A 17,525-nucleotide genomic window follows, 5' to 3' on the forward strand; every position below is an offset into this window, starting at 1 on the left:
GAAACGTCATCTGTTTACTCGGCATTGTTGTTACCTAGGAAACGTTACATTACATTACATTTTAGTGTCAAGTGTTTTAACCCCCCCTGGAGGGGTGGTCAAGTTTCCTAGGTAACAACAATGCCGAGTAAACATTGTTACGTCATAGTTTTCGTCCCCTTTGTTTATTAGGTTATGTTGCTATCAACAATCAGCTTTCCTTACTGTGTAAAGAACAGAGCTGAGAATCACTTGTGGAGGAAGTGCGTCGTAGATAAGACAATTTTGTGCTGTTGCGGAATACTGCCCTAAACTTTCTGAATTTTGTTATAAATTCGATTGTTTATTGCCAGTGGACATCAAATTCTCTTACCTTGAACGAAGAGATAGGTAAGGACATTTTCTTATTTTACTATTATTATTTTATTAACATATTTACATGTGTTCATTGATACTAATGAACAATTGCAAGAAAATGAACACAATTTCAAAGAATGTTAGACTGACTTTGGTTATTTACTGCAAAAATTGATTGCGGTTGAATATTCAATTAAACAATTAGAAATTCGAATGTTTAAGACGACGAGGCATCTTTAGTTGCCGAAATTCTTGATAAAACAGAGCCTGGTGGTAAATATTTGTACCACCTGCTTTCACAATTAATAAACCTTCTTTGTGTATTTGTGGGTTTCTTAAGTTTCTCAAGGTAAACAGCGATAATTTTCTTAAACAGAATTAACCGGTCGATTTTGCAATGGTAAGGTGCAGTGTTTTCTTTGCGGTACGAACTGAATTCTTAAATAGCATTCAGACGATCTTCGGCTTCAGATGGTTAATAAACGGGGCACATATCGAGAAAAATAATTCGAAATGCTATCATTTCTTGATACATCAGCTTTGTTAAAGCTTCTTTGCCAGTTGTGAAGAATTTGTTTTATTTTTATTTTTATTTTGCGTGCGTGGGTCGAACCTATAAATGCAGTAGAATTGCCTCTGTAAAGTGAAAAGCACTCCATGTTCTTTACTGAAGAAACAATAATTGTTGCGTCATACTTTCTCTGATATTGTTGTGTTTCATTGTTATTTATTGACGCCAACAATCGCCATTTGTTACTGCGGAAACAAATGAGCAGGGAATCGCTTGTGGAAGAAGTGCGTCGTAGACAAGATATTCTGTGTAATTGAAAAGCTTTGAAAACAATCCAATATACACATTTCATAGGAATTATTCAGACATTTTGTTATCATCGGTTTTTAAGATTTAATCTGTGGATACACTGCAAAAAATATATAAATGTATGAGCTGGCTTAGCTCAGTCAGTATAGTGACTGTCCATGGACTGGACGACAGGGGTTCGATACCAGAGAGTCGAAGAGGAATTTTCCTCTAAGACTCTGCGTCCAGACCGGCTCTGGGGCCCACCCAGCCTCCTATCTAATAGGTACCAGGGTCCTTTCGCGGGGTTAAAGTGCGGCCGGTACGTGATACTGACCACTCGCCCCCATCTAGTGCTGAGGTCAAGGCCGAGTAAGAGCTATACCTCCCCCCAAACACCGACATGGCGCAGAGTGAGATTGCTTTCCCTATATATGTATATTTTTTATTTATTTAGTGTTCTGTCTGACGACAGGTCCATATGAACAGGATCCTTCCATCCTTTTCTCGGACTGGGACCTGTTCATATACGTTCTTGGCAGATGATCCAGAAGTGGTTTGCCATTGCCTTCTTCTGTGTGTGAATGGAGTAATTGTTGGGATGCCACGGAGGAAAACTCCGTGTTGCCTAGACCACGGCCTTGCCCAACACAAGTTATAAATTCGGGCACCGCCGGGAATCGAACCCGAGACCCCCAGGATTACAAGGCCAGCATTCTAACCGCTAGACCACCGTGGCCATCATTTATTTATTTAGTGTTCTGTCTGACGACAGGTCCATATGAACAGGATCCTTCCATCCTTTTCTCGGACGGGGACCTGTTCATATACGTTCTTGGCAGATGATCCAGAAGTGGTTTGCCATTGCCTTCTTCTGTGTGTGAATGGAGTAATTGTTGGGATGCCACGGAGGAAAACTCCGTGTTGCCTAGACCACGGCCTTGTCCAACACAAGTTATAAATTCGGGCGCCGCCGCGAATCGAACCCGAGACCCCAGGATTACAAGGCCAGCGTTCTAACCGGTAGACCACTGTGGCTTCTATATGTATATATATATATGTATGTATATACATATATATATATATATATATATACACACAACAATGGCCACCAGATCACAGCAGCTCAGTCGCCTTCAATATTTCTACTATACGAGGTGCAATCGGAAAGTTTCAAGACTGTGTCAATAGAGGGCGAACCGGATGTAGTACGAGCTACTGCCGCTAGGCGGTGCGGCCTACATTCATAGTGAATCAGTGTGCCAGCCGGCATCATCGAATTAGCATTTGTTTCTTAGTTACGGGCGTTTTGGTACTGCATTACACCGACCCTCCTGCGATTTCGGAATGGCGTGTGCATCAAATTTTGCCAAAAACTCGCCAAAACGGCTACGGAAACCTATGAAATGCTAAAGCAAACATTTGGGGAGTCCGCAATGGGTCGTGCACAAACTTTTGTGTGGCATTCACGTTTTAAAAATGGCCGAACCTCTGTCGATGATGACGAGCGTTCTGGACGACCATCTTCGAGCACAACGCTCGAAAATGTTACGAAGATTCGGCAGGCCATTCACGAAGATCGACGTCGTACCATCAACGACTTGTGCGACATTGTTGGGATAGGCTATGGGACCTGTCAGCTGATTCTAAAGGAAGAACTCCACATGCGACGCATCCTGTCTGAGGACCAGAAGCAGAATCGACTTCTCGTTTGTCAGGAGCTCAAAGATCTTGCAAGAACCGACCCCAACTTCCTTTCTAAGCTCCGTGTGACTTCTTCCTCTTCTCAAAGATGAAAATTCAGCTAAAGGGAAGGAGATTTGAGACGATAGAAGAGATTCAGGCAGAATCGCAGATGGTGCTTGACAGGCTGACAAAGAAAGATTTCCAGGGATGCTTCCAGGCTTGGCAGCGGCACTGGGATCGTTGTGTTCACTCCCAGGGGAACTACTTCGAGGGTGATGGATGAATTTAATACCTGAGATAAGTGTACGGGTTTTTATAGGCGCAGTCTTGAAACTTTCCGATCGCACCTCGTATATTTACTTCCTGTCTTTAATCATATGTCATTTTGTTATCGCCGCTTGTAGGATATTCTAAAATATTATTTGTTCCATCATGGTCAGGGGCAAAATATCGGCTAATCACTGAGGCAAGCTCCAACTCGTATTGTTGGTCTTGCCCATTGTTGATAATGTGGCCCGTTGCTAGGCATAATAAATAAACAACAAATATTTGTTGTGTTGCAGTCAGAAGAAGCATAGACCTGCAAAGTCTAGATTAACAGAAAAATAATTTTGAGTACAATGGGTAATGTGCGAGATCAGGAACACCCAGCTGGTGATGAAACTCAATATCACGATGTGGAACAAGATTCTGAATTGGATATTTCTGATAATACATCTGACTCTGACTTTGACTCTGACTCTGATGATAGCGAAGGACAGGCATCAGTATCTTCTGGAATGAGAATAAAGAAGTATTTGCAAGGTAAATTTAATTTCCAGTTGCTTATTGTTGAAAATTCCTTATATTTAATCAAAATTAGATAAATTATGTTCATTACATGAACCAAATATAACAAAATTCTATAAAACTGGTAAGTTCAGTCCACTTACCCGCTCTTAAAAGAAATTTTTAACAGAATCTTGCCATGCAGTTAACGTCGTACCTCAAGAACATACGTTTTGCTAATACCAAATGCCAAAGACAAATGAAATCATATACATTTTTATCCAATAAAGTAGACAAGGCTAAAAAAATATGCCCTTAATAATTCTCAGTAATAATAATAATAATAATCCGTGGCGTAACAGCCCTCTGAGGGCCAAAGCCGACTAGCTTGACTGCTGGCCTCACGTTTACGATCATCCAACCAGATACAGGGTGACGTGTGGTCAGCACGACGAACCCCCAGCCACTGCTAGTTTTCATGACCGGATTACGCTACTTATTGTAGCTCCCCAATTTCCTCACAATGCTGGGTTGGCACCGCCCCCATACACGGTCGAAAGCTCATGAGAAATTTCTTTCCCCGAGACTCGAACCAGCCCGCATTCCGTATCACCGGTCCGAAGCCTCAGACCGCGAGGCTATGGCGTGGGACCCCATAATTCTCAGTACTGATACAAAGTTCTTTGTGTTTCAGGAATGAAGAAGACGTTTCTTGATTGTTTATATACTAACAGAAATGTGATCACACCCCTAATGTTCTTAACCGTGGTGTTAATAGGTAAGTAAATTCCGACCTACGTGATATTACCAATAACAATAGAGTTGCCAGGAGTACAGCCGTCTAATTGATGCTCAGACAGGATACTACATGCAAGAGGGTATAATAAAATGGAGTACTTGTACTGTCGACATAGCCAAGTCCTATTTTCGTGTTTATGTTATTATGTACAAATACCCACTCTCATAATGTAACATTAGCACCTTGTGAGTGCTGCTTTACCAGAGTATGAATTTGACAGGAAAGGAAAACTGTAGTCTAATTTGGAATACAAACATTCTCTGTGATTTGGATTGTTCACTCGTCTTGATATTCACTTAATCACGATACATTTCAACTCTTGATAAGCTAAACAGTGGTACAAATACCACGTGTTACAGATTCACAAATTCCATTGCTGATGAAGCTAATCAAAAGTGCGGATGTTGAATCTGTGGGAATACAATGTTTTTCTTTTCTATCAAATATATAAGACAAAGAATTTCCCAAATGAAACTTGTGGATCTTTACGAGTTCCTTATTTTACACCAATTTGTCGCACTCGCAGGGCAAATTGTATACGCCAGGCGTCTACAGCAATAGATCGTCCTTGACCGGCCGGACAAAACTGGGAACCTTCTTCGGCGGAGGACCAATAGATTTGATGTTGTGCTTGGCCAATAGACTGCTTATGCGGTTGAAGGTCGTCCCAACATAGGGCAGAAAGGCAGCCGAGGCTGATTTCTCCGGGGGCGGTGACACCCCCGCAGGTGGATTGTGGGGCTAGCTGGATCGGACAAGCATAAAACCAACGACTCGTCCAACTCAGGCGGTTCGCTGGAACCTGCCACTAGGCGCCTGGCGCCCGGGCTAATGTCCGGACCCGGGTCCCAGCCGGGACCCGTTACCTCGACGGACGTAGCATCTAGGCGCACGTCTCCCGGAGACGTGTCCGGGCCTCTCAGCTGACACCACTGCTCGCGCCCAAGTGGACAAACCGGTTCCTTGGGAGGGCCGGAATAAAACCCCGGTGTACGTCTCCGGGGTGAAGAACATCAGCAGCTTCCTGCGGAGGATTCGCGCGGAGTCGGCCTGCTGGATCTTGGCCCAGATGATGGGCAACCTGGTGACTCAGGTGCCCGAGACCTCCGAAGGGTTCAGGGCCACTGTCAGGGTCCTGCGATCCCTCGGAGAGGGCGAGTTTGTGAGTCTCCACACATTCTCCCTCCCCGAGGATCAGTGCGTGCGACTCTTGATTAAAAACCTGAGTGCGCGCATGCCCGAGGCTGAGATCCGCGAGGAGATGATCGCCATACACATCAACGTGCAGGGGGTCACGCAACTCTGATCTCGGCGGCGGGACATGGACCAGGACAGGGACCGTCCCCTTACGCCGCACTTTATAGTGTCTGTTACACGGGGCCCCGACGTGGCGAGGGTACGTGCTCTCACCGATATCTGCGGTCTGCGGGTCAAGATGGAGACGTACGTCGCACCGAAGGGGGCAATGCAATGCAAGCGGTGTCAACGCTTCGGGCACATGCACCCAAGTGCGTGGCCTGCGGGGACGCCCACACAGCAAACTACAGAGGTTGCGGTAAGTGGAATTAAGCGAAGGCACTCATCAAGGACTTCGTCCTACCGGTGTATCTGACTGTCTGCCCAGCGCTCAGCTCAGATCACCTGCCCGTCCTCATCGACACCACGTGCCGATCATCCTTTCATAACGTACCTGACCGCCCGGACTTCGCGAGAATGGTCTGGGGTGCATTCCAGGCTTGCCTCGAAAGCAGACTCCCGGGGAATCCCTTGGTAAACGACGAGGAGACAGTGCGTCGAGGAGCTGACCAGCGCCATCCACGAGGCCACAGCGGCGTCCGCTCCCAAGATTCGACCCCGCGTTGACAGGCGACCGCCCCTGCCCGCTAGTATTCAGGATGAAATACGCCTTAAGAACCGGCTGAGGAGGCGGTGGCAGGTCACGAGGGACCCCGCTCTTAAGACCCAGGTCAATCGACTCCAGAGGTCGGTGACCTATCGGCTCAACGAGTGGAGGAACGAACAGTGGATCGATAAGCTGGAATCCTTGGACTGCGAGGACCAGTCGCTCTGGAAGATGACAAAGCTGGTGATGCGAGTCCCCACTCCGTCGCCCCCCTTGCTAGTGCCGGGAGGACTGACTCTCTCGGACTCCGAGAAGGCAGAAGCCCTGGCCGACAACCTCGAGATCCAGTTTCAGCCGGTGGACGACCCGTCGGATCCGGCTGTAATTGACGTGGTTAACGAGGCGATGCGAGCATACGCGTATGCCCCCGCAAGTGAACCGAAATTAACCAGTCCCTCGGAAGTCCTTCAGGCCATCAAGGGACTCAAGGTTTGCAAGGCTCCGGGCCCCACCGGTATACCATCAGGGTCCTGAGACATCTTCCACGGCGCGCGATAACCTTTCTCTCGAAGGTGTTCAACGCGGTCCTCCGCAGGCAGCACTCCCCCTCGGCATGGAAACACGCTCGCTTGCTGTCCATACTGAAACCGGGGAAGGACCCCACGCTATCCTCTTCCCACAGACCCATCAGTCTTCCTGACACGGTCGCCAAGTTCTGTGAGAAGATCTTATCAACAAGGTTCCTACACGAGGTGTCCAAACTTCGGAGATACTGTCCATGCATTATTTTGTTCTCCCATTTTTCTTTATACTTTCTTAGTTCTTTGATTTTCGATGCTGTCTCAGTGATTGAGTTCATTATTGCTTATTATTATTGTTGTCATTAGTTCCTCGTCTATTTCTGATACAGCTAGTCTCCGTATACCCACTAGGTCTATCAGAGACCGTACAACGTAATTTCAAGGTCAGTCCCTCTGCCAGATGTTTCTGGTGCCAATGCAGTCTGTAAGAGCATCGACATCTTTAACAAAGATCGTGTTTTGCTTACTGATGTCAGTCAGCTTTTTAAACAATAATTATTGTTCTTTTATTGTTTATTTAGTATAATATTTTATTTTGTATGTTATCTGTGTTTTGTTTAAAATTTAACTGATTTTAATTTAATTATTATTTTTAGTCCATTTACTTATTAATTATTATGAAATAAATTAATTTAAATTGAATTATTATCATTAATACTGTACATTTATATATTTAGTTCATTGTTTATTTGTTTTTGTATTTGTAATGTTTACTTTTATTTTTATTATATTTTATACTGTACTGTTGTTAGTGCTTGGCTGTTGTCAAGCACTTAAATAAATGAATTAAATTTAAAATTAACTGCAGAACCTCGTGAGTTAATTGCACTCTCTCGTTACCGACTCTTAATTCATGGACAAGAACCAGTTTGACGATTTTCACGAACCTCTATACGTGTTATGCCAGGGGACGTTCCCACATCCTCGTAATTTATACTTACCTGAAACCTAATGAAGACATAGAGGACACTCAAATGATATTATACGTCCGACTCTTCGAAAAGATACACAACAAACAGTAACAGTTAAGTTGGGTACGTTACATTTCCTGGCTTTCGCCGACCTCAGACCATTAGACTTCATTTTTGGGACACGTAAAGGATAAAGTGTACTCAAAAGTTAGTCATAAAACAGCTAAAAAGAAGAATATCGGGAGCTTTACACAATACACATGACAATAGGTGCACAGTTTGGTTCTATTATACACCGAGCTACCAACGGACCTTATAAAAACAAGTTATCTGTAAGTCACGTTTTGCTCTGTTCCCCTGTCTTATCGCATTCACTGTATTTCAAATCCGAATTACACTTCATCCTCCAATGCAAAAGCTCTATAATGTGCAAAATCGACTTATCCCACTGTATAATATTCCAGATTTCTGGTCAGAATCGTTAAAACGCAAAGCTTTCGAGTCTACAGCAATCATTTAACTACTCTGACCACACGCGGTGATGTAGAAATAGCTTGAAAATGTTTAATTCTGCAGGATAAATATCAATTTTCAGTTCGTATGTTTGAAAAACGCTTTTCAGCGCGGATTAATCTGCTATATTACCACTTCAGTCAGCTCTTATAAAATAAATCTCGAGTCTAAAAAAACACATATTGCGGACGATTACTTAAAAGTCGTGATCACATGACTGCTTTCATCAACAAATGACACCTACATCAAAAATATAATACCAATTAAAACGCACAGTGTTTAATTAATTTACGAGTTTATACTTCGCCCAAAAATCCCATTGACGCAAAAACTCGTCCTTGTAACAGTTAAAATTTCAGTTCCTACCTCAAAGAGAACACTTCTCCATTATAAAAAAATCAGTCGGTAAACTGTCGCTGTAAACTCTGAGGATCATACAAATATCATAAATGCACTCTGTCGGCAAAATGCTCAGTTACCGCAGGCTGTACAAGGTCGCCATTGTGCCTTAGGGGAATAAACCACTTTCATTCTTTGCCTGCAAATGACGATAATTATAATACCGACCAAAGTTCTCTGTAACTCGTCCAATATATAAGAAACACGCAGGCCTATGAGTTGAGGTTATGTTACGAGCTGCTTTACAAAACTTTGATGTTTATACACAATGCTCTAGTTTGTTCACTGACGCGGAAGGATACAGGACACATATAAAAAGCAGTGCAATACCTAGTATGCGCTATGAACATTTCTACCGCTAAGCTTGCACATATTCTACGTGTAAATCGTGGATATTAACTCATTGTCACTGTTGTCCACAACATTTCATCATCTCAAAACCGATTAAGCGTGTTAGCATTGTGATAATGCATCCGATTATAATTATCAGCAAAACATGAATACCGATCGAGACCTGTCAGTTCCTCGACAAAATGCGATAATATTGCCTTAATTTGGGCCAGACATACGTCACGATTAATTTGAGTATTCCTAACATACCCCATTAGAGACTGCATAGTCGCAGAAGTTGTCAGCAATGTTAAACAATAAACAAACCACGAATAATCATAATTAATCTGGCATTAAAATATGTATAAGTCTGAACAGTAAATTAATTAACTTTAAATGAGATGAGAGTTACAACAAACCCATTTGATTTCACTTCGATATTTCAATTTTATTACGAAATTGTTTTCGCAATGTGCATTATTCCTCATTATTAGTCTATACTGATAATTTGTATTGCTAACACATCTCAAGTATACCTTAGAATTATAATTTTCTAACTCAAATAAAATCTATCCTTCATGAAAATATAAAAGATTTATCAAAAACAGTTTGAAAAATCGTCATACGATAAAAGTTTATTCCGTTGTAATTAACAAACGAACCGAAACGTCGTTAGCATTATAACCCCGACCACTATTATTTGAGTCTACGCTATTGTAATCGATGATTTATGATACTATTTAATTAGTATCAAAATAGCAAATGTTATACTTTTGCAACTCGCATGACGTCTCATTAGCAAGTCTTATAAATTTATAAAAAATATCGGGATTTAAAAAAATCACAGTAAAATATTTACTCTTAGCAAAATTCAAGGCTGTAAAATATGTTTACGAAATTATTTATGTTAAATTAAATAAAATTTAAACTCCCTGCAAGACTCAAATCTCTCGCGGAATATTTTAAAGCCTTGAAATTGTAACAGTAACTAACACGATTAAGCTATTAATAATGACATTTTATCTAACACAATTTTGGTCTAACTGAGGAGAAAGGCACCTTTCACACAAAGAAATTAGTCACGGCTCGAAAGACAGGGACAAATGGACAGTTCTACTCGTAATTGCTGAAAATTCATAACAGTACTAATTAATTAATTAATAACAATTAAAATGAAATACTTTGTGCAGTACTTACCACAAATATAAAGATGTAAAATAAGTCTTGTTAACCATCGCAATATGGAGCTTGACATTCTTCTCAGCTAAAGTTTCTCCAAGTTCGAAGTTAATAATGTAGCAATTTTACTTGCGTAGTAGATTCCATTGTCTTTATAGACCGTGTCTGTGCACTTCTATTTACTCCACATTTTGTAGCTCTAAAACAATTACCACGATGTTACACGACAAATAAAACACACACTTGGCATATATAACGTTATTAAACACGTATTACTGGTCTCTAGGTTAGGTTGTTCGAAAGATAATCTGTATATCACGTCAGTTTCGTTGAAATCATAATATAAAAGCCACCATGCTACAAAAACTAGATTATACTAGAATCAATTTATGTCAAAGCTCTGTGTAAAAAATTAACTATCAAGCCTATTCAAGTATCAGGCGGTAAACACTACAAATCAAAGTCAATTTCTGAACATGTTTTGACAATTATACGTTTGTTGATCCTTATTTTCCCAATATTATATCACGTGTTGTATGTTTTTAAGTACGTTCATTTTCATTCACACACGCACAAAACTTCAGTATCCACTGCTTAATAATACACTGGTATATGCGAACTTTTTTAAATATTACAATATAATTCAATGACGACCATGGGAGAACGGCAGGTGGTTTAAATATCCCACAAATAACCTGTCACGAACCGCACTGGCCGCTAGCCTGTAGCATTCTCCGGCAGAGATGCCCTACTGACAAGTGATCGTGAACATAGTTCACAGCACGGCCGCTACGAGACGTTACTACCCACATGCCATGCGCATAATGTATCCTGCGACGTAGTTCACTGACTTGCACACTTCAAGCGCTAATTAACACGCTAAAAAAAACAATTCCACATTGGCTGCCTTTGCTTTACATGTCTCCACTACTTTCAAGTTACACATTTCATAGAGAAAGTTAAGTTGCATGTTTTCGTCACCATCTTCCGCAATGGGCCTTTTATATTTGCGTACATTGAAATATGTACAGAGACTTTAATTTTAAACTTTAATTTTTTACATGTCTTCACAATTCTATATCTTGCCCATTTTCATGATATAAATAACCATGACAAATATCAGAATAGCCGAGAATCGATTTTGATGCCAACAATATACAAGTAGGATTTGATCAACAATACACAACTTTAAACATATTTATCTACATCTTTCTTCTGTCCTCTCCTTAATTCAATTGTGGGCATCTCGTATATCTTAGACACTAATTTAACTATTTTCGTGAAACTCGATATGAACACCACTCCATTCGAGATCTCCTGCTAACTTAACGCCGTAGACAGAAGCGAATCGCGGCCACTGAATTGATTATAAAAGAAGAATATAGATGGCAGTTAATGCAAGGCTTTCTTTTTCAGAAATTCAATTTACGGTCTGTATTTGTACAAGCGCCTTACAGTGTAGCATTAGAATTTGTGATTGTCGTGTGCCTGGCATGTGAAATTTGCACTTTAACACGTTTTAGCCTTTCGAGTCTTTTAGACGATTAGTTTAGTAATATTAAATCATAAATAAAAAGGCAGTTTTAATGATTTGTTGTAATTTGAATTAAAAGTCAATCTGCACAAAGTTAGCTTTTTAATTATAACATTTATCAAGCTTCATCAATTTATAACCATTCGGTGAATTATTTAAGAGATTATCAAACCTTTTACCAGTGTTTTTCAAACTCTTCTTAGTTTAATGGGTTTTTCCTTCGTTTAAAACTTTTAATGACTTATTTGTCAGAAAATCAAGAAGCTTAACTTTTTTGCACATCACTTCTTTGTTAAGTGCTGGGAAAATTCTGTTCAAGACTGACTGTTCAATCGCAATCAGAAATGGAAAACACTTGAAGGTTTTAAAGACTGAAAATTCATTAAAGACATCTGTTCATAACCTAAGAAATTACTTTCAGAGTAACAACAGGGCCTATCTAATTCTAAAATTATGTAATTACAGCACAACGCTGGACACGCTGAAATAAATCTGACCTTGAAACATATTCACGAACTACTTTACACTTATATTCAAGTTTCTGCCAATATTTCCAAGAATCTTCAAAAGTGGCATTCAGGACTTTGTCCATAGTGTGTATTTTAATAAAATTACATTTCGGACGCTGCATCTACTTCCATCTTCAGGTAAAAAAAATCGAAGGCTAAAACCCTAGCCTTTGGAACCCCTGGTTAAGCTAGCCTCAAGAAACGGTAATTTCATTGAAATAGGGACAACTGGCAAAGTCCTAAATACCACTTCTACATATTATAAATCACATTCTTGATTCTGTTTAAGAGTGCACTAAAATAACTCTATTTACAACCCACTTATCGCCAAATTTGTATCTTATGTTTACAGTTACACCAAAACGTAATCTAATGTAATATAAATGAACCTTTAACCACATCACCTAAAGTAATCTTTCAGCACCATAATAATTATATTACCTACTTGCAATAGAAATTATTTTTAATGTTGATGAAAAATTACATAAAATTGTCATGGTAGAATAATTAATTAAATAATTATTTAAGGTTCATTTTCGTGCTATGCCACTCTTGCATGATTATCAAAGCTGATACTTCAGCTACTTACGAGATTATAAAATTTCCTTTTTACCGAAAATACTTTTGGGTACAGCTGACAAGATTACTCAATACGTGCGTTTATAAGGTCCAGGCTAGCGTGGTTTTATTTTACTTCAAAATCAATCCCACGACGAAAAAGATTCTGGATATAACTCAAGATGTTTAGCGATACAGCAATGCTGTTGGTATCCCTTCTGCAGAAAACATTCTTTACTCTTACGTGGGTACATCATATAAGGAACTCTGGAGGAAATTCAGAAACCCAATTCTTATTGAACGAGAACTGTAAAATACACACTCGACAGCTTATCCAGTACAGCGACTTCTAGTGGATTAAACTGGCTCTGGATCACACCCAGTGCCAGAGACCCTTTCGAAGTCATAACGCTACCAAAACATGAGGTTGACCACCCACCCCTATCCGATTCTGACACGAGGTCAAGAATGCATGGAGTTTTACCTCCATTCCCTTATTTAGAATGGTGCTTAGGCACAGGGACACATTTACATACTACAGTAATCATTCTTGATCATATTTTCCCTTATCACTGAACAGATTCAGTTAAATGGACAGAATATTTAATCATGCTGTTATCAACTTCACAGTTTATTTACATTCAGATCATATAAGACGATAAAATGGGCTACAACTGCTTCCTTCCACATCCTTTCCAGTTTATTATTCATTAATCCCATTATCTGACGCTGTATAAGACCTCAGCTACCGGTAACATCGTTGAACAAACCACAAATAAATAACAAAAGGACAATGAGCTGATTCAAAAAAATGAAGAGGGAAAAAAATCTTCAGTCGGGACGTCTGGTATCTACCCAGGCACTCCGTGATCACCACTGGGCCGATTTGCTCAGTTGGTTCGATGTCATCGTCACAAAGAAAATTCTTACCTCCCTCATTTCTCGCCTAATTGGACTCAGACCGCAACCAGCGTAACTATAAACCGACAATTTCGGTGCAGCTGCACCAAAGTTACGTGGGAAAGGAAGAGGAGACAAGATGGCGTCATAGGGAATACCATAATTCATAACCTACAATTTTTATTTTTGGTTTAAAGTAAAGCAACTTCACAATAATTCTGTACAAAGTAAACTGTCTTAAAGATTCGGGCTATCAACGTAAGATATAATTCTTTGGCCAGTCCATGACCTTCGGAAACCGTTGCACCTCCTCGGGAGCATAACGGTCAAGTCGCTTTGGTACCGGACGCAACTGTCTGATTTGATTTGTAATGTTCTGCTTGATCTTTTCAGGAACATCATCATCAGGGTAGATGTGAAGCCTTTGCATTGTGTATCGACGCTGAAGATTGCCGTCCATAACATTATAAACGGCTTTCTTCATAATCTGTATACAGAAACAACCAGTAGCATTAGAAATGTTATGAAAAATTACCAAATATTTACCTAACTATTTACAAGTAGCCCTCGATTTAAGCCGGGGATGCATTCCTAGAGCAAATTCGCGTTAACGAGATGACTGTATTTATAATTTTTATTCGAAATCATCGATGTAAGAATTACGATTTGGTATAAGATGCAGTACGAGAAACATTGTAAAACGTTATAAATATTAGTAAAATATATTTCTTTTCACTTCTTGACTTTCTGGTTTCAAAATCGGCACAAATCGAGGGCTACCTGTACATTTAAAAATAGGGTATCGTTGTTAAATCAATAAAAACGCACAAAAACTGAACTTGATTCAAATATTTCTGGGGTTGTGGACATTGGTAACTGTATCATACCTAAAACTAAAACTTAATGGAACATCAATATTAGAATATTTCCAAAGCGGTATTGCACTGTTTGTTGGAGTGTAGTGTCATATTAATAACACCACAGAACTGAATGTCATGGTTATGGTCAGTCCTGCCGGGCAAACGCCAGGATAGTACCTTAAATTAGGCCATGACCGCTTCCTTCCACACATTTTTCCATTTCATTATTCACCATCATCCTCCCACTTGACAATATACAGTTTGAGCTACTCAAACACTGCCATTAAATAAACAATAACACCACAGAATCTAAACATAATGGGTGTAAAACTTTAAGGAATGTCATAACTTGTTAGATCTAGCAACAGACGTGAAACATTAAAGTCAATTATATATAAATATGTTACAAAGAGGCTCAGGTTTGACTATCTCAATATCTTACCATTGTAGGATCTTTATCATGAAGTTCCCAAGCCAATGTCCATGTAGCACCACCTGGATATCCTGTGTGATGGAAGTAAACCCGTTTCCGCCACTCATCACCTAGCAGTGCAATTTCCCCACTATTTATCACCACCACATGATCACCACAGTCATCTAGAAAGGGAAAGGGAAGAACTATCAGGCCCAATGTCACCTCATTTTATTTAATGAAGTGCCTGACAATATTCACACAACACTTCTTCTTCTTCTTTAGCAGACACAGACTGAAATAACTGTGGCTGTTCTTTGTCTCATCACACTGCAATATTTTCATGGGTATACTAACAAATTTCTTAATTTACAAGGTTTGATGTTCACCAATGGTCTTGGATGTTCACTTACTGCACACACAAATCTTCTGTTGACACAGTTAATAAACAGCAGACTACACAGAAGGAAGGGGAGTACTTCACACCACAGCAATAATACTAATTATAATATATTAATAATTATATTAAATAACCACTGCTCAGTCACATTTATGTACTATACTATGTTACATAAAACAAGTGGCCCACTTCCAAAGAACATCCTGAATATTTCTGACTTACTTACTGAGAGGATGATAGATTGGCTTGTGTAAACCCTTAAGATATTTCATTATTCTCTGAGCAGATTCAAACGGATTTTGCCATGTAGCATCGTAGAGATGCCAAACCCGAGCAAATGTATTCCATTGCTAAAACAAAAGTATAAAATAAGTTAACAACACCTACATGTCATTGAAATCTTACACATTCACCTGCATTTCATACACACACTTTAAGACTTTCTGTAAGAGTAGACCTTGAAAGTATAGGTTATGATTCCTGGACATGTACAAGACATGTAATATGTGCACCTGCATCTAAAAAAACAATTAGCATTTAATTTCGGGATGAGTGCATATTTTGGTACGTAACAATTCCAAACGCCTACCTGTACGCGTTTGTATGCAGTCATTGCAAAATAAGCCTGTTCTGAAATCACTTTCTATACGGTAACAACACTGGCCGAGTTCTCGAGAGCAATGGCAAAAACACCCGCCATATTTGTAATCCGTGCAAAGAACATGAGAAGCCACAGCAACAAACTGCTTGATCTGATGACCTGACCACAGAGACATATACGTGAAACTCATTAATCTGTGCCTTGAAAATAAAAACATTGCATTGAAACAAGGTTATGTCATAAACGATGTTATGCATCTACCATAATTTATTATGATATCGTGTCCCCGCAGAAGTCATTATAAAAGCCTTTAAATTTGAAGTAAATGTGTTTGATAAAATCAATTCAGATTAGACATGGGAGATTACTAGAATAAAGAATAGTCGTAAGCCGCAATTCAGGGATGCAGCATTATTGGAATATTTTCAGTATCCTTTCATTGGAACACATCAGACAAATGACTGAACAACCAGCGTTAAACGTATGGTACCTTGCAATAACTTTATTATCTGTGTCATGGGCGTCGACAAGGTAAAGGGCATTTACCTTCCGCACATAACCAGGGAAACAACCGAGATGGAGAGATTCAGCAAGGCCTGACTTCACCTGTCCCCACCAACGTTGAGTCATTTGGTAGGCCGTAGGCATTGCTACATTCACGTTTTCAATTTGTGCCGGTTCCGATGGGTGTTTCACCCGCTGGAATTGAACCTGAAGACTCGGCCAGGGCTTCTATTTCTAGAAGGAAATATCTTACAGGTGGTTGGGTCCGAATTTGCATTTTCATCTTCGTCCTCACTGCCCAAATTCCAGCGTATATCCCTACTGTTCGTTCCTCCACTCGTTAAGCCATTATTACCGGCTGTAAAGAGGAAGACGGTTGTCGGATATCTCTTAAACGTGCTTTCCCTTTCGAAGGGAGGGGACTGTTGAGAGAACACAATCCTCTAGAGTGAAATAGTTTCCTATACTTTTCGTAGCAAACGTAAAACCAACCAAGCTCAAATCAGGCCCCATAAGACATAGGCAAACCCAAGAGGTGAATGACTCGGTGGGTGGAAGGCGACAAGTCAGTGTGCTTGGTAGCAGGTGGTTGAGTTTCCACAATCTGCTGCTGAGGCTTTACATGGGTTGAGGTCCCCCCTTCCTCATCAGGCGCACTCATACTCTCTCTGCCCCATCAGAAGACATAGCGCCATCCTCGGACTCCGCCAGCATCATGGGCTCACCCCCGTAAGTAGGTGGCTTTACTGTGGTTATTTTCCTATGTATTCCACTCCTTGCACAGAACATGGATCACTCTCAACTTGAATTTCCTCATACCTCACACAACTTTCATATTATTCTGTCCATGCATGTCTATTATTCTCTTCTCAATTTTTAACAATATTCTCTTACCCAGTCTGATCCCCACTTTATTTTATTAAAAATTTGTTCCCTTTGCTTTATAGCATCCCACAACAGGCTACCACATCCAATCTTCAAAAAGTCTTCCAACATTTCAGGACACGTGTAACTCTCTCCTTCCTATTTATTCTTTCCAGAACATACCAATTGTACCCATCATGGCACCCCTTTGACAAAATGAACTGCAGCCCCAAAACCCA

The 17,525-nt window shown here is 40.3% G+C and overlaps 3 protein-coding genes and 1 long non-coding RNA gene across 5 annotated transcripts in view; 2 read left to right on the forward strand and 2 right to left on the reverse strand.

Annotated features, from left to right (window-relative positions):
- LOC110838846 (cell adhesion molecule 2-like) overlaps nucleotides 1-10,973 on the reverse strand; it is a 316,884-nt gene extending 305,911 nt beyond the window's left edge. For both annotated transcript variants that reach the window (XM_087343363.1, XM_087343362.1), the window contains exon 1: nucleotides 10,163-10,973. In XM_087343363.1, the coding sequence (XP_087199489.1) occupies nucleotides 10,163-10,220 (58 nt within the window). In that variant the 5' untranslated portion in view covers nucleotides 10,221-10,973. The remainder of the gene's footprint in view (nucleotides 1-10,162) is intronic.
- LOC110829610 (uncharacterized) lies at nucleotides 194-7,614 on the forward strand. Its single transcript, XM_022063500.2, has 4 exons — nucleotides 194-369; nucleotides 3,385-3,625; nucleotides 4,284-4,367; nucleotides 4,915-7,614. Exons 2-4 carry the CDS (start codon nucleotides 3,442-3,444, stop codon nucleotides 4,947-4,949), a joined length of 303 nt encoding a protein of 100 aa, XP_021919192.1. The 5' UTR covers nucleotides 194-369; nucleotides 3,385-3,441; the 3' UTR covers nucleotides 4,950-7,614.
- Nucleotides 10,974-11,571: 598 nt separating the features above from the next.
- On the forward strand, nucleotides 11,572-12,186 carry LOC147874793 (uncharacterized). The gene is made up of 2 exons (XR_015533755.1): nucleotides 11,572-11,824; nucleotides 12,144-12,186. It is a non-coding gene; the product is annotated as an uncharacterized LOC147874793 (long non-coding RNA).
- A 1,622-nt stretch (nucleotides 12,187-13,808) lies between these two features.
- Nucleotides 13,809-16,062, reverse strand: mRpL13 (mitochondrial ribosomal protein L13). Its single transcript, XM_022063495.1, has 4 exons — nucleotides 15,907-16,062; nucleotides 15,544-15,667; nucleotides 14,948-15,102; nucleotides 13,809-14,132 (listed from the first exon to the last, which is right to left on the reverse strand). The coding sequence occupies exons 1-4, from the start codon at nucleotides 15,928-15,930 to the stop codon at nucleotides 13,899-13,901; spliced, it is 537 nt and encodes a 178-aa protein (XP_021919187.1). The 5' UTR covers nucleotides 15,931-16,062; the 3' UTR covers nucleotides 13,809-13,898.
- Between the last annotated feature and the right edge of the window lie 1,463 nt (nucleotides 16,063-17,525).

Source organism: Zootermopsis nevadensis, unplaced genomic scaffold (genome assembly GCF_977971745.1).
Source record: "Zootermopsis nevadensis isolate Lab colony 2312 unplaced genomic scaffold, Znev_1.0 Znev_ptg000005l, whole genome shotgun sequence".
Lineage (NCBI taxonomy): Eukaryota > Metazoa > Arthropoda > Insecta > Blattodea > Termopsidae > Zootermopsis > Zootermopsis nevadensis.